At 50.0% G+C, this 16,678-nt stretch overlaps 1 protein-coding gene across 4 annotated transcripts; it reads right to left on the reverse strand.

Annotated features, from left to right (window-relative positions):
* Window positions 1–415: 415 nt before the first annotated feature.
* On the reverse strand, window positions 416–15,009 carry FXR2 (FMR1 autosomal homolog 2). Of its 4 annotated transcripts, none has more exons than XM_025428532.3 (17): window positions 14,795–15,009; window positions 8,839–8,891; window positions 8,390–8,483; window positions 7,920–7,991; window positions 7,682–7,830; window positions 7,189–7,282; window positions 6,574–6,690; window positions 4,165–4,335; window positions 3,902–3,980; window positions 3,312–3,421; window positions 2,977–3,063; window positions 2,451–2,673; window positions 2,107–2,304; window positions 1,822–2,022; window positions 1,632–1,727; window positions 1,396–1,496; window positions 416–1,113 (listed from the first exon to the last, which is right to left on the reverse strand). In XM_025428532.3, the coding sequence occupies exons 1-17, from the start codon at window positions 14,873–14,875 to the stop codon at window positions 1,018–1,020; spliced, it is 2,022 nt and encodes a 673-aa protein (XP_025284317.1). In that variant the 5' UTR covers window positions 14,876–15,009; the 3' UTR covers window positions 416–1,017. The 4 variants fall into 4 exon arrangements, with proteins under 4 accessions (XP_025284317.1, XP_025284319.2, XP_025284318.1 ...); XM_025428534.3 differs by lacking the exon at window positions 14,795–15,009 and adding an exon at window positions 11,776–11,817; XM_025428533.3 differs by lacking the exon at window positions 14,795–15,009 and adding an exon at window positions 9,196–11,697.
* Window positions 15,010–16,678: the final 1,669 nt, after the last annotated feature.

Raw genomic sequence — 16,678 nt, forward strand, 5'->3', positions numbered from 1 at the left:
CTGCAAGGCTGCCAGTGGAAGCCTGGCTCCCCATTCTGCCCCAGGCCCGGCCCAAGCCCCAGGCCTCAAGTAATCGGATTAGGCAGCCGGCCTTGGCTCTCGGCTCTTAGCAGGAACAGCTCCAGCCCAGAGCAGCCCTACCTAGCCACCGTGACTCAGGGTAGAGGAGTGGCCCAGCTCCCTTGACAGCCCGCCCGCCCTGCACCTGGGGGAGGGGACAGGCAACAAGACCCAGGCCACCAGCCACTGTGTTCTGGACTAGGAAGGGACCTGGGCCCTGGGGACACAGGAATGCCAGGAATTCCCAAAGCAGCCAGCCCAGAGAAGCAGCCAACAAGGGCCTAGGCAGAGGCAGGTCAATCCTAGAGAAACTAAACAACCCAAGTGGGCACAAGGAAGGTGCAGGAACCATGGAGCCATTTGGATTTTTTTATTCTCTTTTTAAATACTGTACAGTGAAAAATAAATACGCCTTCTCATCCACCAGACAAGTTTGGTCCCCCTCCCCCGGGGGACCTTGTCACCCCCCTTCACACACACCCCTGGTTCTACTCCAAAACCTTCCCCATGCCTCCCACCCACTTAGACCCTTACTATCCCCGTCTTCCACAGTGATGAGGCCCCAGAAATGGGGGGTACAGGATGGGAGGAGGGATAGCAGGGGAGCCCCCCTGAACTGTCAAATCTGGGTGGGTCAAGGAGCACCCCGCACCAGCAGGCGGAGAACGGGGGTGTTCAGAGAGATTGGGGCATTAGAGGATAAAGGCACATCCAGTCTGATGGGGAAGGAGAGAGGCTCCCCTCACCCTGGGGGTAGGGCGGACAAGAGGAAGGGGGTATGACCCTGTTACACACCCCTCCACGAGCTCCTGGAGGCTGAGGGGGGACCCAAGCTGCTGTGCCACCCCCCTCCCCCCTAGATAAAGAGCAGCTCCAGCGCAGGTCAGTCGGGCCTGTGAGGGCCATGGTGTTGGGCAGCAAGCGAGATGGAGAAGGGAGGGATGAAGGCTGGAGGGTTTATGAAACCCCATTCACCAAACTACCCAACTCCAGGGGCGCTGAGAGCTCCCCATTCTCTGAGGGGCCCTTAGGAAGCTTGCTGACAGAGTCACCCTGAGGGGAGAGTGGAAAAGAAGAGGAAGGAAGGAATCGGTAAGTGGAAATTCAGGTTAATGCCCTCCCCGCCCCCAGCCTTGGGCTCTAGGCGGCTGGCTGGCACCCCAGCCCTGACTGGGGACTTTTAGGGAACCCAGACAGTCCGAGCCCAACCTTTCCCGCTGCACACGCAGCCCAAACTCCATCTGACATAGCCTTGTCCGTGAATTCCCTGCACCCCCTGTGCCCCCTGCCCTAGGAGGAAAACGCCGTGGGGTCCATCCCACCCGGCCTGCCTACCTTCTGTTCTGAAAGAGAGTCCTCTGAGGGTTTAGTGCGTTCCAGGGGGGGCCGCTGGCGGCTCTGAGACTCTGCTCGGGAGATATAGTCGGCCACGGTCACTGGGGAAGGCAGAGGACGGTTTCAGGAGGAAGTAGGTGTCCAGCCCCTAGACACCCACGCAGCCCCACTGCCTGGCACAGGGCACCCCGTCCCCCAGATCTGAGGAATGATGCCAGCACCCAGTGTTGGCTGACCTGGCTGACGGTCTCCACTGATGGAGCCATCCGTCCGGTTTCCACGGTTACGGCGGCGGCGGCTCCGGTTCCGACGCTGGGGTCTCGATTCATCTTCTGTGGGGCAGAGAAAACTCAAGTGGTGCATCTCACGTCCACACCTCGATTACTGCCCAGCTTGAACCTTTCAGACCCCCGGAGCAGCCCTTACCCAGGCCATTCTCAGTCATACTGGGCCCATCGGACTCCAGGCCCCCATCCATGACGGTCCTGTCCTCATCTGTGCGGCGGCGGCGGGAGCGGCGGCGCCTGGCACTTGCTGGGGGGGGTTCCCCAGGCTCAGAATCAACTGGGGGCTCCGGTTCAGATGTGTCCAGTAGGCTGTAGGGGTTACTGTCTGGATCTTTTAGCACTGGTCAGAGGAGGAAGAGGTTGTTACAGGGGTCTGTCCCCTGTCCGTCTGGCCTGCATCCACAACCCCAGCTGACAGCAGTACCTGAGCTGATAGATGAAGCGTTGTATCTTGTGCTGGGCCGGGGGGCAGGGGGGGGTCCCCTACCCCGGCCCCCAATTGGCCGCCTCCGGCTTTCTTCCCCGCGTGTTGGGGGATCCCGGTCACCTGGCCCAGCTCGGCTGGGCTCCTCCCTCTTCTCTGACTCGGTCTCAGAAGCTGTGGATGGGTCTGAGCTGGGGCCTGCAGGGTGCAGAGGGCTTCAGTCAGGGTTACCCACCCGCCCTGGCTTCAGCCCCCCCAGTCAGTCCCATCTTCCATGTGTCACCCTGTCCTAGAGATTGCCCCCAGACCTGCACCTCTCCCCCACAAGACCTGTGGCGTCTCACCATAGGCAGGACCGCCTGTCCTCCGGCCCCGGCCCCGGCCCCCGTAGCTGCCCCCATAGGTCCGCGTGGTGTGGAGGGAAGAGGAGGAGCTCTCGTCCGTGGTATACCCAGCCTTGTCACTGCCACCGCTGCCCCGCCCGCTCCCAGGAGGGCGAAAGCCCAGCCCAATCTGCCGAAGCTGCTCATCAATCTGCAGCCTCTCCAAGCGAAGCTGCTCCACCTCCTGGTTGGGCAGAAGACGGAGAAAGGTACAGAAGGAGGAATAAATGTAAGACGGATGAACAGGCTCCTTCACTCAGGCTTCTTTGCCCTGACCGCCCCTACATACCGAAACGCTCAGTAACCAAGAGAGACATTGGCTGAACAGGAAAATTACGGGACCCAACCCCACAGCCCCCAATTTGCACTCAGTGGTTTTTGTTCTCCTCAGAGACAAACTGGCACCACAGTTCCTAACTTATCCACCAGCACCTTAGCCTCCCTGCTACACCCACACCCTCTGGGCCCTGGCTCCCGGCTCGGGTACCTGCAGGTACGAGAGATGGTACTCCAGCAGGGCCTGGGCGTTGCTAATACTCTCCCGGGTGCCCACGAATATGAAAGGAACCATCCCCTGGAGAGCAGAGGGGGGTGGTGTTAGCAGGACAGTCAACACACGTACTGACTCCACCCTCTCCTATGGAAGCTCACTGTGTGGGATCATCTGGGCTCTGCATCTACTATGGGGAAACAGAAGCTCCCATCCTCTACCGCTTGGGAACTCCCATCTTCCACCCTAGAAATCCCAGCCCACAGAGAAGGGCTTCAAGAACAATCCCATCTCCTTCTGGAAACCAATTTCTAGATGCAGCTGCCCCATACCTCCTCCCTCGGGTTCTTCTTGTCATTATCACCTTCTACTCGAACCCTCACCACACCAGATTTATCCACAATCTCCTGAATCACTTTCCCGTTCTTTCCAATCACTTTGCCTGAATGGATAAAGGAGGAATTAGGACATTTTTTTAAGAAATGAAGGAAAGAAAGAAGAGTAAAAACAGAGAAGATAAAATCAACTTCTACATTTGGATTCTGTTCAATTTATTCTCCTTCTTCTAAGTTTCAGGGGAGTTTTCACGGGACAAAATACTATAATCCCTAGGAATCTGTTCTTCCATTCTTTTTTTTTTTAAGATTTTATTCATTCATGAGAGAGAGGCAGAGGGAGAAGCAGGCTCCATGCAGGGAGCCCGATGTGGGACTCAATCCCAGGTCTCCAGGATCACACCCTGGGCTGAAGGCGGCGCTAAACTGCTGAGCCACCAGGGCTGCCCTGTTCTTCCGTTCTTGTCACTCCTATGACAGACTGAAGTTTCCTTGTGAAAACTGAGGTGCTGAGCCCAGAACAGCTTTTGGGAATCTCCCTCCTCCCACCCTGTACTCTCTCCTACACGTACACACCCTCAACTTACCAACAAGGTTCCTGGGCACTTGCACAGAGTCCTCAGAAAACTCAAGGTAGCTTCGGGCCTGTCGACACGCCTCAGGAGTCTACAGGGAGAGGAGTAGGGAGTTGTTACCCAGACACTCATTTTCCTGCCACTCTCTGCCTTTGGGAAAGTGCACTGCCACCAAAGTCAAGGAGGGAGATCCACAGGATTCAGATTTCTTTTTCATCACACACTCTCCTCTCTCGACCCCCAAGGGACCTAAAGAGCAGCTGTCTTTTGCTGACCTCCCCATAGATGCGGAAAGTGCAGGTCTCTTCACCCAACTCAATGGCAGTAACCCCAGGTACTTTTCGGGCCTGCTGGATGTTGGCACCATGAGTCCCAATTGCCAGTCCCATCAGGTCCTCTCGCACCGTGAACTCCTCCTGGAAGGCCGCCGCCAACTGCTTACTTGTCTGAAATGAAAAGGCACAGTGGGGTTTGTGGCAGCGGAACCCCAGACACCTGTCCCGGGTCCCTAACACTCTGCAGGACTTAAGCAGACAAAAATATGTGAAAGCAAGCCAGAACCACCTTGGATCCACAGACCCCTGGGACCTGTATGGAGAATTCAGGAACCAGCCATTCCACTCCTACCTGGCGAACACCAATGGCTTGGGGTGGGGGTGAGGGAGGTAAACGAGGGCAGGGTTTGGGCTGGGAGCCACCACAGTTCAGGATTTGGCTCTGACACTATCTGGTTATGTGACGCTAAACACAACACACCCTCGGGGCACCTGGGTGGCTTAGCGGTTGAGCCTTCAACTCAGGGCGTGATTCTGGGGTCCTAGCATTAAGTCCCACATGGGGCTCCCTGCAGGGAGCCTGCTTCTCCCCCAGCCTGTGTCTCTGGTTCTCTCTCTGCGTCTCTCATGAATAAATAAGTAAAATCTTTAAAAAAAAAAAAAAAAAAAAAAACACAATACACTCAGTGTCTCTGTTCTGTCATCTGCTGAACTGTTCCACCTGACTCATCCCACTCCCAGACTATCAGAAGGATTAATTAAGGCTGGTGTGAAAGGCTCTTTCACAAGGTAAATGTAAGAGTAAGGAACAATTACTCTGACCAAACTAATATCAACTCCCAAAATAAAACCCAAAAAACTGAGTAGAAAGCAAGAGGCTGAGAAAGCATATAAAGAGCTATGGAAACCACACTACCACTTCCTCTCTCCATCAGTCCTCAGATACCTGGGCACAAGGGCAGAAAGACATGGAAGGTTCTGGAAGAGGAAGTCCTAGGTAGAAGCACCAAACAGGAAAGCTATTTGAAAGGGGTCATTCCTGATCCCAGTCCACTACATCCTACTTCCAAGATGGGTGGGACTGTATTATGGCAAGGACTTACCTCAGGCAAGAAGGGGATGGACAAAAAGGGACCACGCTGGGTATTCAAAATAACTGCATTAGGGAGGAAAGGAGAGGCTCTACGATGATTTACAAATGTTCTCTAGAAGTTTGCCAAGAGTTTTATTCTTAAACTGCCTGACGGGTACAAGTGTACCTAATATACTATGTTTTTCCTTTATGCAGACAATTATTTCAAGATAATTTAATAAACAAAACAGAAAAAAAGAAGAAAAACAAGATCTCTCAAAAACAAGACTACATGTACGGCCAACTTAACTATCTTTTTCAAAGACTATTTATTTGAGAGAAAGAAAAAGTGAGGGCGGAAAGGAAAAGAAAGAATCTTGAGCAGGCTCTGTGCTGAGCACGGAGTCCCAACTCAGGGCTCGATCTCACAACCCTGAGATCGTGACCTGAGCCAAAATCAAGAGTTGGACACTCAACCAACTGAGCCACCCAGGCGCCCCATATCTGGCACTCTTTACCACACTGATCAATACAACCAGGTCCTAAGAAGAGTTGAAGTCTACCTTTTGTCACCAGGGAATCTGCTCGTTGGGAACTTGAGCAGACATAATTTGTATCATCTGGGGGTAATGGTGAAGTTCTGCCAGTGCCCTGAGTAGCATCCCTGGAGAAGTGACAGACCACTATGATTCACAATGTGCACAGGCTCGGAGAAAAGCCTACCAAAAAGATCAGTTCTATTGATAAACGGAATGGATGTGCACACACACACTATTTGTATAGGATGGTATGGCACCTAAGCAAAGGGAATCTGACCATCCTAAGATATCAGAACTCAAAAAGACCTTGTTGAAATATTTTAGTCTAAACACCTCATTGTCACACAGATAAAGCTCAGTGAAATCAAATGATTTGCCAAAGGTCAATATTTGACAGTGGTCCTTCCAGAATACAAATGGTTCTCAAATAGACCCTGCAAAGCCGTTTGATTCCCAGAGGTGATCTGGGGGAGGCCAGTGGAGGTCCGGGTCACACTCCCTTCTTCTACTTAGGCAGAGCTTCTCTGATCTGTTTTAGGCATTGTGTTTTCAAGTAAAACTTCACTTGATCAAAGGGTCCCATGGTTAAGAAAAAAATGAAAACAACTGTACTATTATAACATGATGAAGCTCTGCCATCTGGAGGAGTCTGGGAAAAAATAGCAGACCCAGGTTTAATGGCCCAGAAAGACCTTAGTCTTTTTGTTCTGTAAACACAAGAGCATGGGGGGAGGATGGGATGGGAAGGCAGGATGATAACAATACCATTCAGCAGTATGAAGTGAGGCCTAAACTTACTTCCAGGTGCTTGGTAGCCTCCTCATTGCGGGACATGAGCAGGAGTTTGGTGCGCAGGCTTCGAAAATGCATGTCACCCAGTAGAGACGCCCGCTTCACAGGGGCTTCTGTAGTTGACTGGGAAGAAACCAATGGACAAAATCATTGAAACTGACTTTGAATACACAACGGGGAAGACCCAGGACTGGGAACCAGGATGCCTCAGTCTCTGGAAAAGGACAGGAGTTAAGAAATGAAATGAGAGAAGAGAAAAATCACTATCAGTTTCACAAGGGCCTACTATTATCAGGGTACCTAAGAGAAGTGATTTTAGGCAGAGGGAGGGGTGAGAATCGTATAGTCTATTTTTTCAGAGCCCAAATATGCAAGGGAAGGTCCAGACTGCAAAAGGATGGCCAGGCTTAAAAAAAAAAAAAAACTTAAGGTCATACGTGAGGGAAGACTCAGGAAACATGGCCTGGGCCCGCAGGGGTCAGGAGCCATACAAAAAGTCTTCTTTGACAAATAAACAGAAGCACATCTGAGCCCCTTCCTTTCTGCAAAGGAGTTAAAAGGGGAGGAAAAAAAAAAAATCACTGAGAGGGTTTACGTTTTAAGTCAGGTCAAATAACTCACCAGAATGAAGAGCTCACTATTTGTGATGTTGAGAAAGATGCAGTTCGCTCCCAACGCTTTCTTGAACTCTTTATGGACATTTTCATTGGAGCAGCTGCCAAGGAAGAGAATAGTGCTCAGTGGGCACAGTGTGCAGTTCAGAGGTTCAGAGAGATGGGGATGACAAAAATGAGATGAGGAAGGATGGGGGAGGACGAGGAAGACTGACAGTACAAGAAGGGCCTGGGAGGGATCCCTGGGTGGCTCAGTGGTTTGGCACCTGCCTTTGGCCCAGGGCACAGTCCTGGAGCCCCGGGATCAAGTCCCACATCGGGCTCCCGGCATGGAGCCTGCTCCTCCCTCTGCCTGTGTCTCTGCCTCTCTCTCTCCCCACCCCATAAATAAATAAATAAATCTTTAAAAACAAATAAACAAAAATAAGAGGGGCCTGGGAGAAAGGTGGGCCAACAGGAGGACTGTCAACGGAGCCCCCATCCCGATGTCCCTGACTCACGCCTCTCTCAGATCCTCAGGCACAGCCATGGTAACCTTGAAGAAGCTGCCTTTGGTTGCAAGGGGATTGGGATTAACTGGCCGGAGCCGTTCCAGGGTGACAATCTCATTGTAAGTGGCATCACAGGCAGCGTATTCGATGACGTAGAACTGGCAGAAAGGAAGAAACAAGTGTGGATGACCTGAGCGTCTGTCCCCCCCCTTTTCTGTGACTATGGTCCGTGCTTCCCATCACTCACATCTCCCTTCATCATCCGCACCCGGGCCAGCCACCAGCCGCAAGGTTCCTGCTCATTGGCTCGAGAATAAACCTGGAGCCGAAAATAAAGAGATACTGAGGCCCAGCTAAAAACATCACGAACGAAAAAAAATTAAAAAATGAAAACATCATGAACGCAACTTTCAGACCCTGGGAAGCACATTATACCACAACAAAGGAGACACGAGGAAGGAGCTAATTAAAAGCCCAGAGGGTGCTGTCACCATAACGGGAAAGTAACTCCCCTGAAACTGGGAAGCTCCCTGAGTTTGATCACAACAGGGAAAGGGAGCTGGTGCACTTCTCTCTTCCACAGCCTACTGGGCTGGGTTTCAGAGGGAGGAGAGTGAACCAACCAGAGGAGAGCCTGGGATACTGGTCTCAGGGCAAGGGAGACCACAGAATCCTGGAAAAAGTGACATTTAGAAGGGGTGGAGCCCTGGCTCTTACCTCCACCTCGTCCCCCTCCGTGATCTCTTTATTATAGTCAGCTGGAGGTGGGAGCCGGACATCCCCAAAAGGAATCTGTCTCTCGCTCTGCCAGCTGCAAGGGAAACCGTGACATGAAAGCTATTTGGGATCATGTTGCTATTTCTTCAGGAAGGGGTTACTGCCTCTGCTGGGCAGTTCCCACCTTCTCTGGTGATTAGAGGCTAAATTCTAAGCCCTGCTCCACTGTATCTTCTGTCTCCTGCTAGAATCCAAATACTAGGTCAACCGTTTCCCCCCCCACACACACACATTTCAGCCCATTCCTCTCCTGGGGTCTATATAAGTTGACCACCCACACCCCTGGCTCTCCCCCACCTATTACATGCCTCATAGGACTCAGCCGCCCCCTCTTCTCCACTCTCCTTCTAGGACCTAGTATGCTGGATTCTCTATTCCCAAGGTCTTACTTGTTTTCAAAGAAGATGGTGACAGAGTCTTCATGGACATCCTTCACAAAGCCCTAGAATGGATTTTAGAACAAAGTGAAAAGAAAAGAAAAGAAAAGAAAGAAAAGAAAAGAAAAGAAAAGAAAAGAAAAGAAAAGAAAAGAAAAGAAAAGAAAAGGAAGGGAAGGGAAGGGAAGGGAAGGGAAGGGAAAAAAGAAAGAGAGAAAAGAAAGAAAGAAAGAAAGAAAGAAAGAAAGAAAGAAAGAAAGAAAGAAAGAAAGAAAACGACAATTTACTACCATCAAGGGAAAAGAGACGGTTACCTAGAGTTTTAGATAGAGACACAAGAAATTTAAAGATAGGACCAGAAAAACTTACCTGTACTGGGGACTGGGGCAAGAATATGAAGTTGAGGCAGGGACAAAAGAAATGACACTGACATGGAAAGACAACTGGCAAAATCCACAAATAAGATGAGACAAATGACACAGAAGGGGAAAACATCACCTGCATAAGAACAGCCTGGAGACTGATGGGTCTACTATAATTCCCACAGGGGCCTCCCTATCTATCTGCCTCCTGTTGTGCTGAGCAACTTGCCAGAGTTCAATTAAAATACCAACAATACTCAGCAAGGCTAAGAATATCCCATGAGACAGTGTGAGGCTGTCCTGGAACACCTAGAGGACATCAGGATCTGCCAAGAGAGAAAAGGGTATAGCTCCCCAACGCAGCAAGAGACCTGAGCAAACTCGGTGCCTTCGTGCCTGGGTCCTAAGTGAATTCTTGGAACACTGTTGAAGTTCAAAAGGATGAACACAATTTATAGAAGGAGAAATCAGGACTTAGGATATGTGAGATTTCTGAATGCTAGACTATGACACGCTGCTACGAATCTGAAAAGGGTAAGACCCCCACACCCCAAATTGAGACCATGACTTGGGAGAGGAACAGGGATGACTGAATAGCTGGTCCACTTCCTACTATCTCAACAAAGACAGGCAAGCTCTATGTTCAATCCTATGCTCCCAATTTTTCTACCTTCTCTAATTTTCACATATTCAAAATTAGGGATTGTTGTTTTTGAAAGTCCAATTTATCAATTTGCTCTTTTCTAACTGAGCTTTTGGTTTCCTGAGAAAATTTTGCTCAATCCAACACCCAAAGCTTTCACCTATTTCTTCTACAAGTTTTGTAGGTTTTTTTTTCTTTTTTTCTAAAAAAGATTTATTTATTCATGAGAGAGAGAGAGGCAGAAACACAGGCAGAGGGAGAAGCAGGCTCCATGCAAAGAGCCCGATGCGGGACTTGAACCGGGGAATCTGGGATCATCCCCGGAGCCAAAGGCAGGCGCTCAACCGCTGAGCCACTCAGGCGTCCTAAGTTTTGTAGTTTTTATTTTACATTTAGATCTATGATCTGCTCTGAGTTAAACTTTGTACATGGTGCAAGATATGCAGAGTTCATTTTTTACCCGTGGACAGTCCGGTTGAGCACTATTTGTTGAAAAGACTACCCTTTCTCGACTGAATTGCCTTTTTGCTTTTGTCAAAAATCAGGGAAGTGCAAATTAACATATTACCAACAGACAGAAAGCAGATTGGTGGTTGAAAGAACTGGGAGTGATGGAAATATCTTGATTGTGGTAATGGTTTGACACGTATCTATATAGATATGTAGACTGGTATCTAAGTCAAAACCTCTCAGTTTATACTTCGAACATATGCACTTCAATATTTATTCCTCAATAAAACTGTTAACAAAGAACTAGGGGTTGGCGCGCCTGGGTGGCTCAATGGGTTGAGTGTCTGTCCCTTGATTTTGGCTCAGGTCATGGTCTTGGGGTGGTAGGCTCGAGCCGGGCTTTAGGCACCACACTTAACGGGGAGTCTGCAGTAAGTCTGTTTGAAATTCTCTCTGCCCTTCCCTGCCTCAAATAAATAAATCTTTTTAAAAAAATTTAGGGATTTCAAAAAGTCTAACACACAAGAACCATTCCTGAACTCTGCAGCTATGCGTAACAGCTGAGCTTAGGAGAGAAAACACCGAAAATGCACACTTCTATCATTACCACCTCAATGAACTGGTTGAACGTAAACATTTACTATACTGCTGTTTCCTTACGGTGGGAAAACCAAAACTCAGATTTCATTCTTTGATACCAGCTGGCCATCCTTCTCTTCTTTTGGGATCAGATCTTGTTGCGGCGCCTCACTATGCAGAGCTTTACTACTGCCCAAGGCATCTGGTCCTCCTGGTGCCTGCCCTTCTGCTCAGCTGTGCTTTCGTTTTCTCTGCCATTCCCCATGTTTTCTCCACTCTTTGTACAGCTCCACCTATACCCAAGCTTGCTATTCCACACACGAGTCTTCTGATGCATTTTCACTCCTCACTGTTTGCCTGAGTCCTTCTTCCCCCTTGGGTTCTCAGCTCCTTGAGCATCCTCCACCCTCCCCTCCTAACAGCATCACTTTCCTTTTCTTTTCTCCCTCTGTGAGGGTCTGTGTGGATTTCTAGAAACATTTTACCTAGCTCCTTCTGTCTTTATCCAATTCTTTTTTTTTCTTTATCCAATTCTTTATCCAAAATGTCTGTCCCTAAACTTGAAAAATAGTTTAAGAGAGGATTAGCTCTTCTCAAAACATTTTAGGGATGAGATAAAAAGCATGGAGGAGATAGAAGAGAATCACTTGTCTGCCTCCTTTAAGAAGAGATTCCCGCTCCTAGATATACTTCTTCGCAAAGGATATTCCCATGGTTCTAATCCCATTCTCCCCCAACATGTTAGGGTTAGCCCTCAGGGAGAGGTAGCACTACCACCCTGTTTTTCCTAGCTACCACTATCTGTCCCCAAGGCAGAAATAGCTCAGAATGGAGTTTCCCCTCACATTACTCAGCAGTTCAACCAAACACCACACAATCTTAAACTTCTAGGGTCTTTTTCCTTCAAATACTCACCAGAACAAGTTTTCTTCCCAAACTCATGTTAACTTCACCCACATCATCCATTTTTTTCCTCCAAAGATACCAGTGGTAGAAAGTGAGAGATAAGCAGGTGAGAGCAGGAGCAGGTGAATCAATCTCTAGAAAGCCAACTAGATCCAAAGAATGACTCAATTCAGTGGCTGCAGCATATCCCGGCTTTGGCTTAAAGGGCTTAGGACCAGAAAGAGGAAGAGTACCCAAGCGTTCTAGATACTTGTTTCCTTAAATAAGATAGAAAATTATTCCCCACCTCTACCCTATCTTCTAGTCCTGGACTCTCAAAAGAAAGGAGGGGGTTCTGGGAGAAAAACAGGAGGGGTCTGGATAAAAACCACAGCTTGAAGCTGGGGATGCTGTATTCCTTAAGACAGGAAGAGGAATGTGGACATCCAGGCAAGGTCTGGAACGTTGGCTGATTGTGCCCTGAAAGGTGAACAGATATTTCATGAGGAGAGTACAACCTAGAGACTAAAACACTTTTAGGTACCGGAGAAAATGAAGAGTTGGTGGGATAGCTACAGGATAACTTATATTCCAGATCTGACATGTGCAGTGCTATCGTGGAAGATGATCAAAAACAGGACCCAATTCTGAGACAGGAGAAAGGGGCCTCCCCAAATTTATAGTTCTAGAAGCAATGTAAACATTCCTTGACCCACACCAAAGTTTGCTGAGTCATGAATATTAAATCAGCAGCAAGGTCAGAATGGATAAGTATCTATATGGCACTGAAAGTTGAAGAAAGATTAGTCTGAATTTAGGAATTTATTGTTGTTTTTAACTGACCCATGAGGCAGAAAATGCTAACATGGCCAGAACACAAAATCCACATCACCTGGCTTTCAGCTCAACTCCAAACTCTGATTCAAAGCATCCTGTCCCTAATTCACCCAAGTCTATCATTGTCATAGCCCACGGGGTAAAGGGAAAGATTGAGAGATTTTCTGTTAGACACTTGTATGTGTAAAGAGAAATGTGTCCCCAGTCTCACACAGTTCATCTGAACTGGATACCAATCTTTCCCAGCAATGCTTGGTACCTATGCTTCTTAGAAAAAAGCAAGTATCATTATCTCAATTTTAGAGTCATTTTTCTTCAAACCCAGAATTCGGGGTGGGAGAGACCCAAATGAAGAACAAGATACTGGGGAAAATGGGGCTAAAATCTTACAAGGAAGGGTATTTCAACAAAGGTACGCAAATTTGAAGAAAAGGGATACAAGAGACAAGCATACTCTATCAGAATCAGAAAGGAATTAGAGACTTCTGCCAAGAAAACAGAAACACTATGGAGGCAGGCTAGAAGAAAAAGTCTTGAGTTAGAAAAGTATGCAGAAAAAAACGACAGAAGGGGTCAGTTGGGAACTTCCTTCAGACATGGAATAAGGTGGTTCCTGGGGGATACACAAGTTTAGGATAAAAAACCAAAGACTAAGGCTGACAGGATAATCTAAAATAAAGAGATAAGTGTTGCCACAGGCTCTGAATAGAATGAAATTTGGTGAGGGAAGCCAGGCAGAAATCGATAAGCATTTAGGGTGGGTAAAAAATCACTACACTCAACTTATCAACTGAAGCCAGGGCAGAAACCTTCCACTCTAAGGGCAAAGACAAGACCCTTACAGTTACAGGACTTCTGTTCCAGTTTCTAGGATAGAGTTGGAGAAAGTCATTTCCAAGGGCACGAAGATGCAGAGGTCTTTTACAGGAGGAAAGGCCTGAAAGAAAAAGAGAGGGGACTCTCCCTCCCATGTGATAAGAAGATATCCCTGCTCTTGCTCCTCAGGGTAAAATGAAAGAAGACAGGAATGAGAAAAATCTCTGGGATGATTCCAGGCATAAAATCTAAAGAGGATCAAAAATAACAGTTACACAAAGAAAAATTCCTGAGAGGCAAGAAGGGGTCTCCCTCTGGCTTAATCCAAAGGGGAAAACAATATCCTAGAAAATGGTTTCAGAATAAAAATGGTGGTAGCAAAAGGAGTTCTAAGGAACCACATCCTGGGCAAGGCAAAAGTGGATGTAAACAAGGATCCTTTAAAGATAAATCCCCTTCTTAAAAAAAAAAAAAAAAAAAGCTATCAGATTCCCAAACTGAGAGTTGACCAGAAGTCTTCTCCAAGTGGCAATCCCTCAGAAGATCTCTTCATGTGATTAGGAAGGTGAAGCTCACCCTGCTCCAGAGGAAGAAACTATAGGAATGATCTAAAGATAGCTGAAGTCAAAGTGAGATACAAAAAAGAAATGCACCCTCCTGGAATGGCAGACCAGCCAGCCTTGGGATAAAGGGCTGGAGTGAGAGACTTGGGGGAAAGATGCCACCTTACGGCTAGGAGGCAACTTGACTGGTACAACAACCCAGAGTTGCTGAGGTCAACGATAGCAAATGTCATCAATGGATTTTGACCGTTTCTCCTTGGGTTGGGAGCAGAAATACAGCAGGAAAGTGGGGTGAGTCCTGCAGAGCCAGGAGGCAGAGGCCTCTCGGAGGAAGATAAAAGGATCTAATATGGGACGGCCTTCCCAAGAGGGTAATAGGGAGGAATAAAGAGAATTCTCCATGTGCTTGGACCGTGCGGGGTGGGGGGATGTGATGAAGGTTTAAGGTATGTCTTCTACTAGGGAAACAAGAAAAGTCAACGAGAAGCTGGGGAAATGGGGTCTCCTGGTGGTGGGGTGGGGTGGGGTGGGGGGAACGACCGGGTGCCGATCCGAGCACAATAATGCCCCGATGTTCATTCTCTCCAAGACGGAGTGGGGGTTGGGGAGTGGGGGTGGTTAAAAGCAAGTGTAATTAATAGAGGGAGCGAAAATCGGAGGAAAGGGGGCTCACTTGCAGAGGTCCCCCCCAGGAGGGCTGCGGACGGGAGCGTGGGTCCGGGGCTCGCGGGGTCAGGACTTGGCTCCCGAAACGCGATCCCGCCCCACCGGCCCCCGCCCCGGCGGGGGGAGGGGGCCGCACACGGGTGTCCCCGGCCGGAGCGCCGCCTCACCTTGTAGAAGGCCCCGTTGGAGCCGCGCACCTCGACGGGCAGTCCCGGCTCCACGTCCCCCCCGGAGGCCAGGCCGCCCATGGCGCCGCCGCCGCCGCCTCCGACTGCCCCGGCGGCGGCTGCAGCGGCGGTCTGAGTCCGGGCCGGGCCAGGCCCCCGGCGTCTCCCCGGGGGAGGAGCCGGAGGGGGAGCCGCCGGGGGCGGGAGCCGGGCCGGCCCCACGGCGGCCCTGCCACAGCCAACGAGCAGGGGGCCGGGGCCGGGCCGCTCCCCGTCCGCCGCCGCCGCCTTGGTCTCCGCCACCGTGAGGGAAACGGCCGCCGCCGCCGCTGCCTTCGTCACCTCAGCTTCCGCCTGCCGCCGCCCCCGCTGCTGCCTCAGTCCCGGGACCCGCTGCTGCCGCTGCCGCTCTACGGCCTCCACCTCCCCCTGCCGCTGCCGCCTACTGCGCAGGCGCACCGGGCACCCGCCCGCCGCGCGCGGGGCCCGGAGGGCCACGGCGCAGGCGTCAAGGCTGGCGACCCAGCTCGCGCTCGCCAGCGCATCAGGGCTTCCACACTCCCCTACGCTCTTTCGCGCCCCCTGCTGGTCGCTCGCTTGCGCTTGCGCAGAACTAGACGGCTTCCTTTCTTCACCATCCGCTCCCCCCCCGCCCACATCTCTTCCTTTCCCCGCCCCACAACACTGAGCGCGAACCAATCGTGCGGAGGGAGGGGCCGAGCCCACTCGGTCGGATTGGGTTTCTGCCGCTCCGGGTCAGGCCACACCCACTTCCCCGCCGGGAGCATCCCCGGGCTGGGGCGAGCTGGGGACGGGCATGCGCCTGGATGACTGCTTGGTCACTTTCCCCACCTTTGTCTTTCTTGGTGCGCACGCTCCAAAGGAAAAAAAAAAAAAAAAGCAGCCCGGTGCTCTTGCGCCGGGCTTCGTCCGGACGCACGTATAGACTCTTAGGAGCATCTGTAACTCTAGCTGGAGACTTAGGGACCGCGTTGTTGCCTCGAGAAGATGCCGATCGTGCATACAATGAAACGTTAAAGGATGATTTCAAGGCGGTACCAAAAAAGCAAAGACGACTTAGATTAGCTACTGGATTTGGTATCCAAATACTGAGGATATTCACAATAGGAAAAAAAAAATGGAGTGGAGTAAGAAGGGGTCGTAGAGGGAAAAATTTAGATTCCTGAACTAAGATAGGAAATTTAGTTGTTGGGCCACCTGGGTTGCTCAGTGGTTGAGCATCTGCCTTCGGCTCAGGGCGTGATCCCGTGGTCCCAGGATCGAGTCCGCATCGGGCTCCCTGCAGGGAGCCTGCTTCCCCCTCTGCCTGTGCCTCTGCCTCTCTCTGTGTGTCTCTCATGAATAAATAAAATCTTAAAAAAAAAAAAAAGAAAAAATTTAGTTGTAGAAATGGATATAAAGTAGCACAGAAATTAGAATCATGTGTTGTGCATTTAATCATTCAGCGAAGTATTTGTTTCGCCCTCACGGTGTTCCAGTCGCTGTGCTAAGAACTAGGGGTACAAAGACAAGATATAGTCCCCAAAAGAATGATTTTGTAATATACCGGGAAGGGAAGGATAAACAAATTTAAACCAATCCGTAAGTGCATAGGGATTGACCGAAGACGTGATAGAGACCAGGACTAGGTTTAGAGGGAATTCCAAGGGTCTTCAGAGTGACCAGAAGAAGACAGAAGAAGTAACCTGAATTGAGATATGAGGTCTGAGTAAGTGTTTGCTAGAGGGAAAGCGCAGTAAGAGTAGTCTCGAGCTATCAGAATATGGCTGGTGATGCAGAGGAGCAGAAAGAGCCTGTCCTTTAGGGAACCACAACTAGTTCAAATAGGCCTGAAGCAGGGAGCTGCAGGAAGGTGGTCTGTGA

Source organism: Canis lupus, chromosome 5 (assembly GCF_003254725.2).
Source record: "Canis lupus dingo isolate Sandy chromosome 5, ASM325472v2, whole genome shotgun sequence".
Classification (NCBI taxonomy): Eukaryota; Metazoa; Chordata; class Mammalia; order Carnivora; family Canidae; genus Canis; species Canis lupus.

What these genes read in the sequence shown, in the direction of transcription:
- FXR2 (XM_025428533.3), bottom strand. Translation starts at nt 9,330, where the DNA reads ATGCAGGTGATGTTTTCCCCTTCTGTGTCATTTGTCTCATCTTATTTG. An exon ending in GACAGGCGGTCCTGCCTATG is followed by an intron (nt 2,305 to 2,450) that starts GTGAGACGCCAC and finishes TGCACCCTGCAG; the next exon opens with GCCCCAGCTCAGACCCATCC. An exon ending in ACTCTCTTTCAGAACAGAAG is followed by an intron (nt 1,114 to 1,395) that starts GTAGGCAGGCCG and finishes CTCTCCCCTCAG; the next exon opens with GGTGACTCTGTCAGCAAGCT.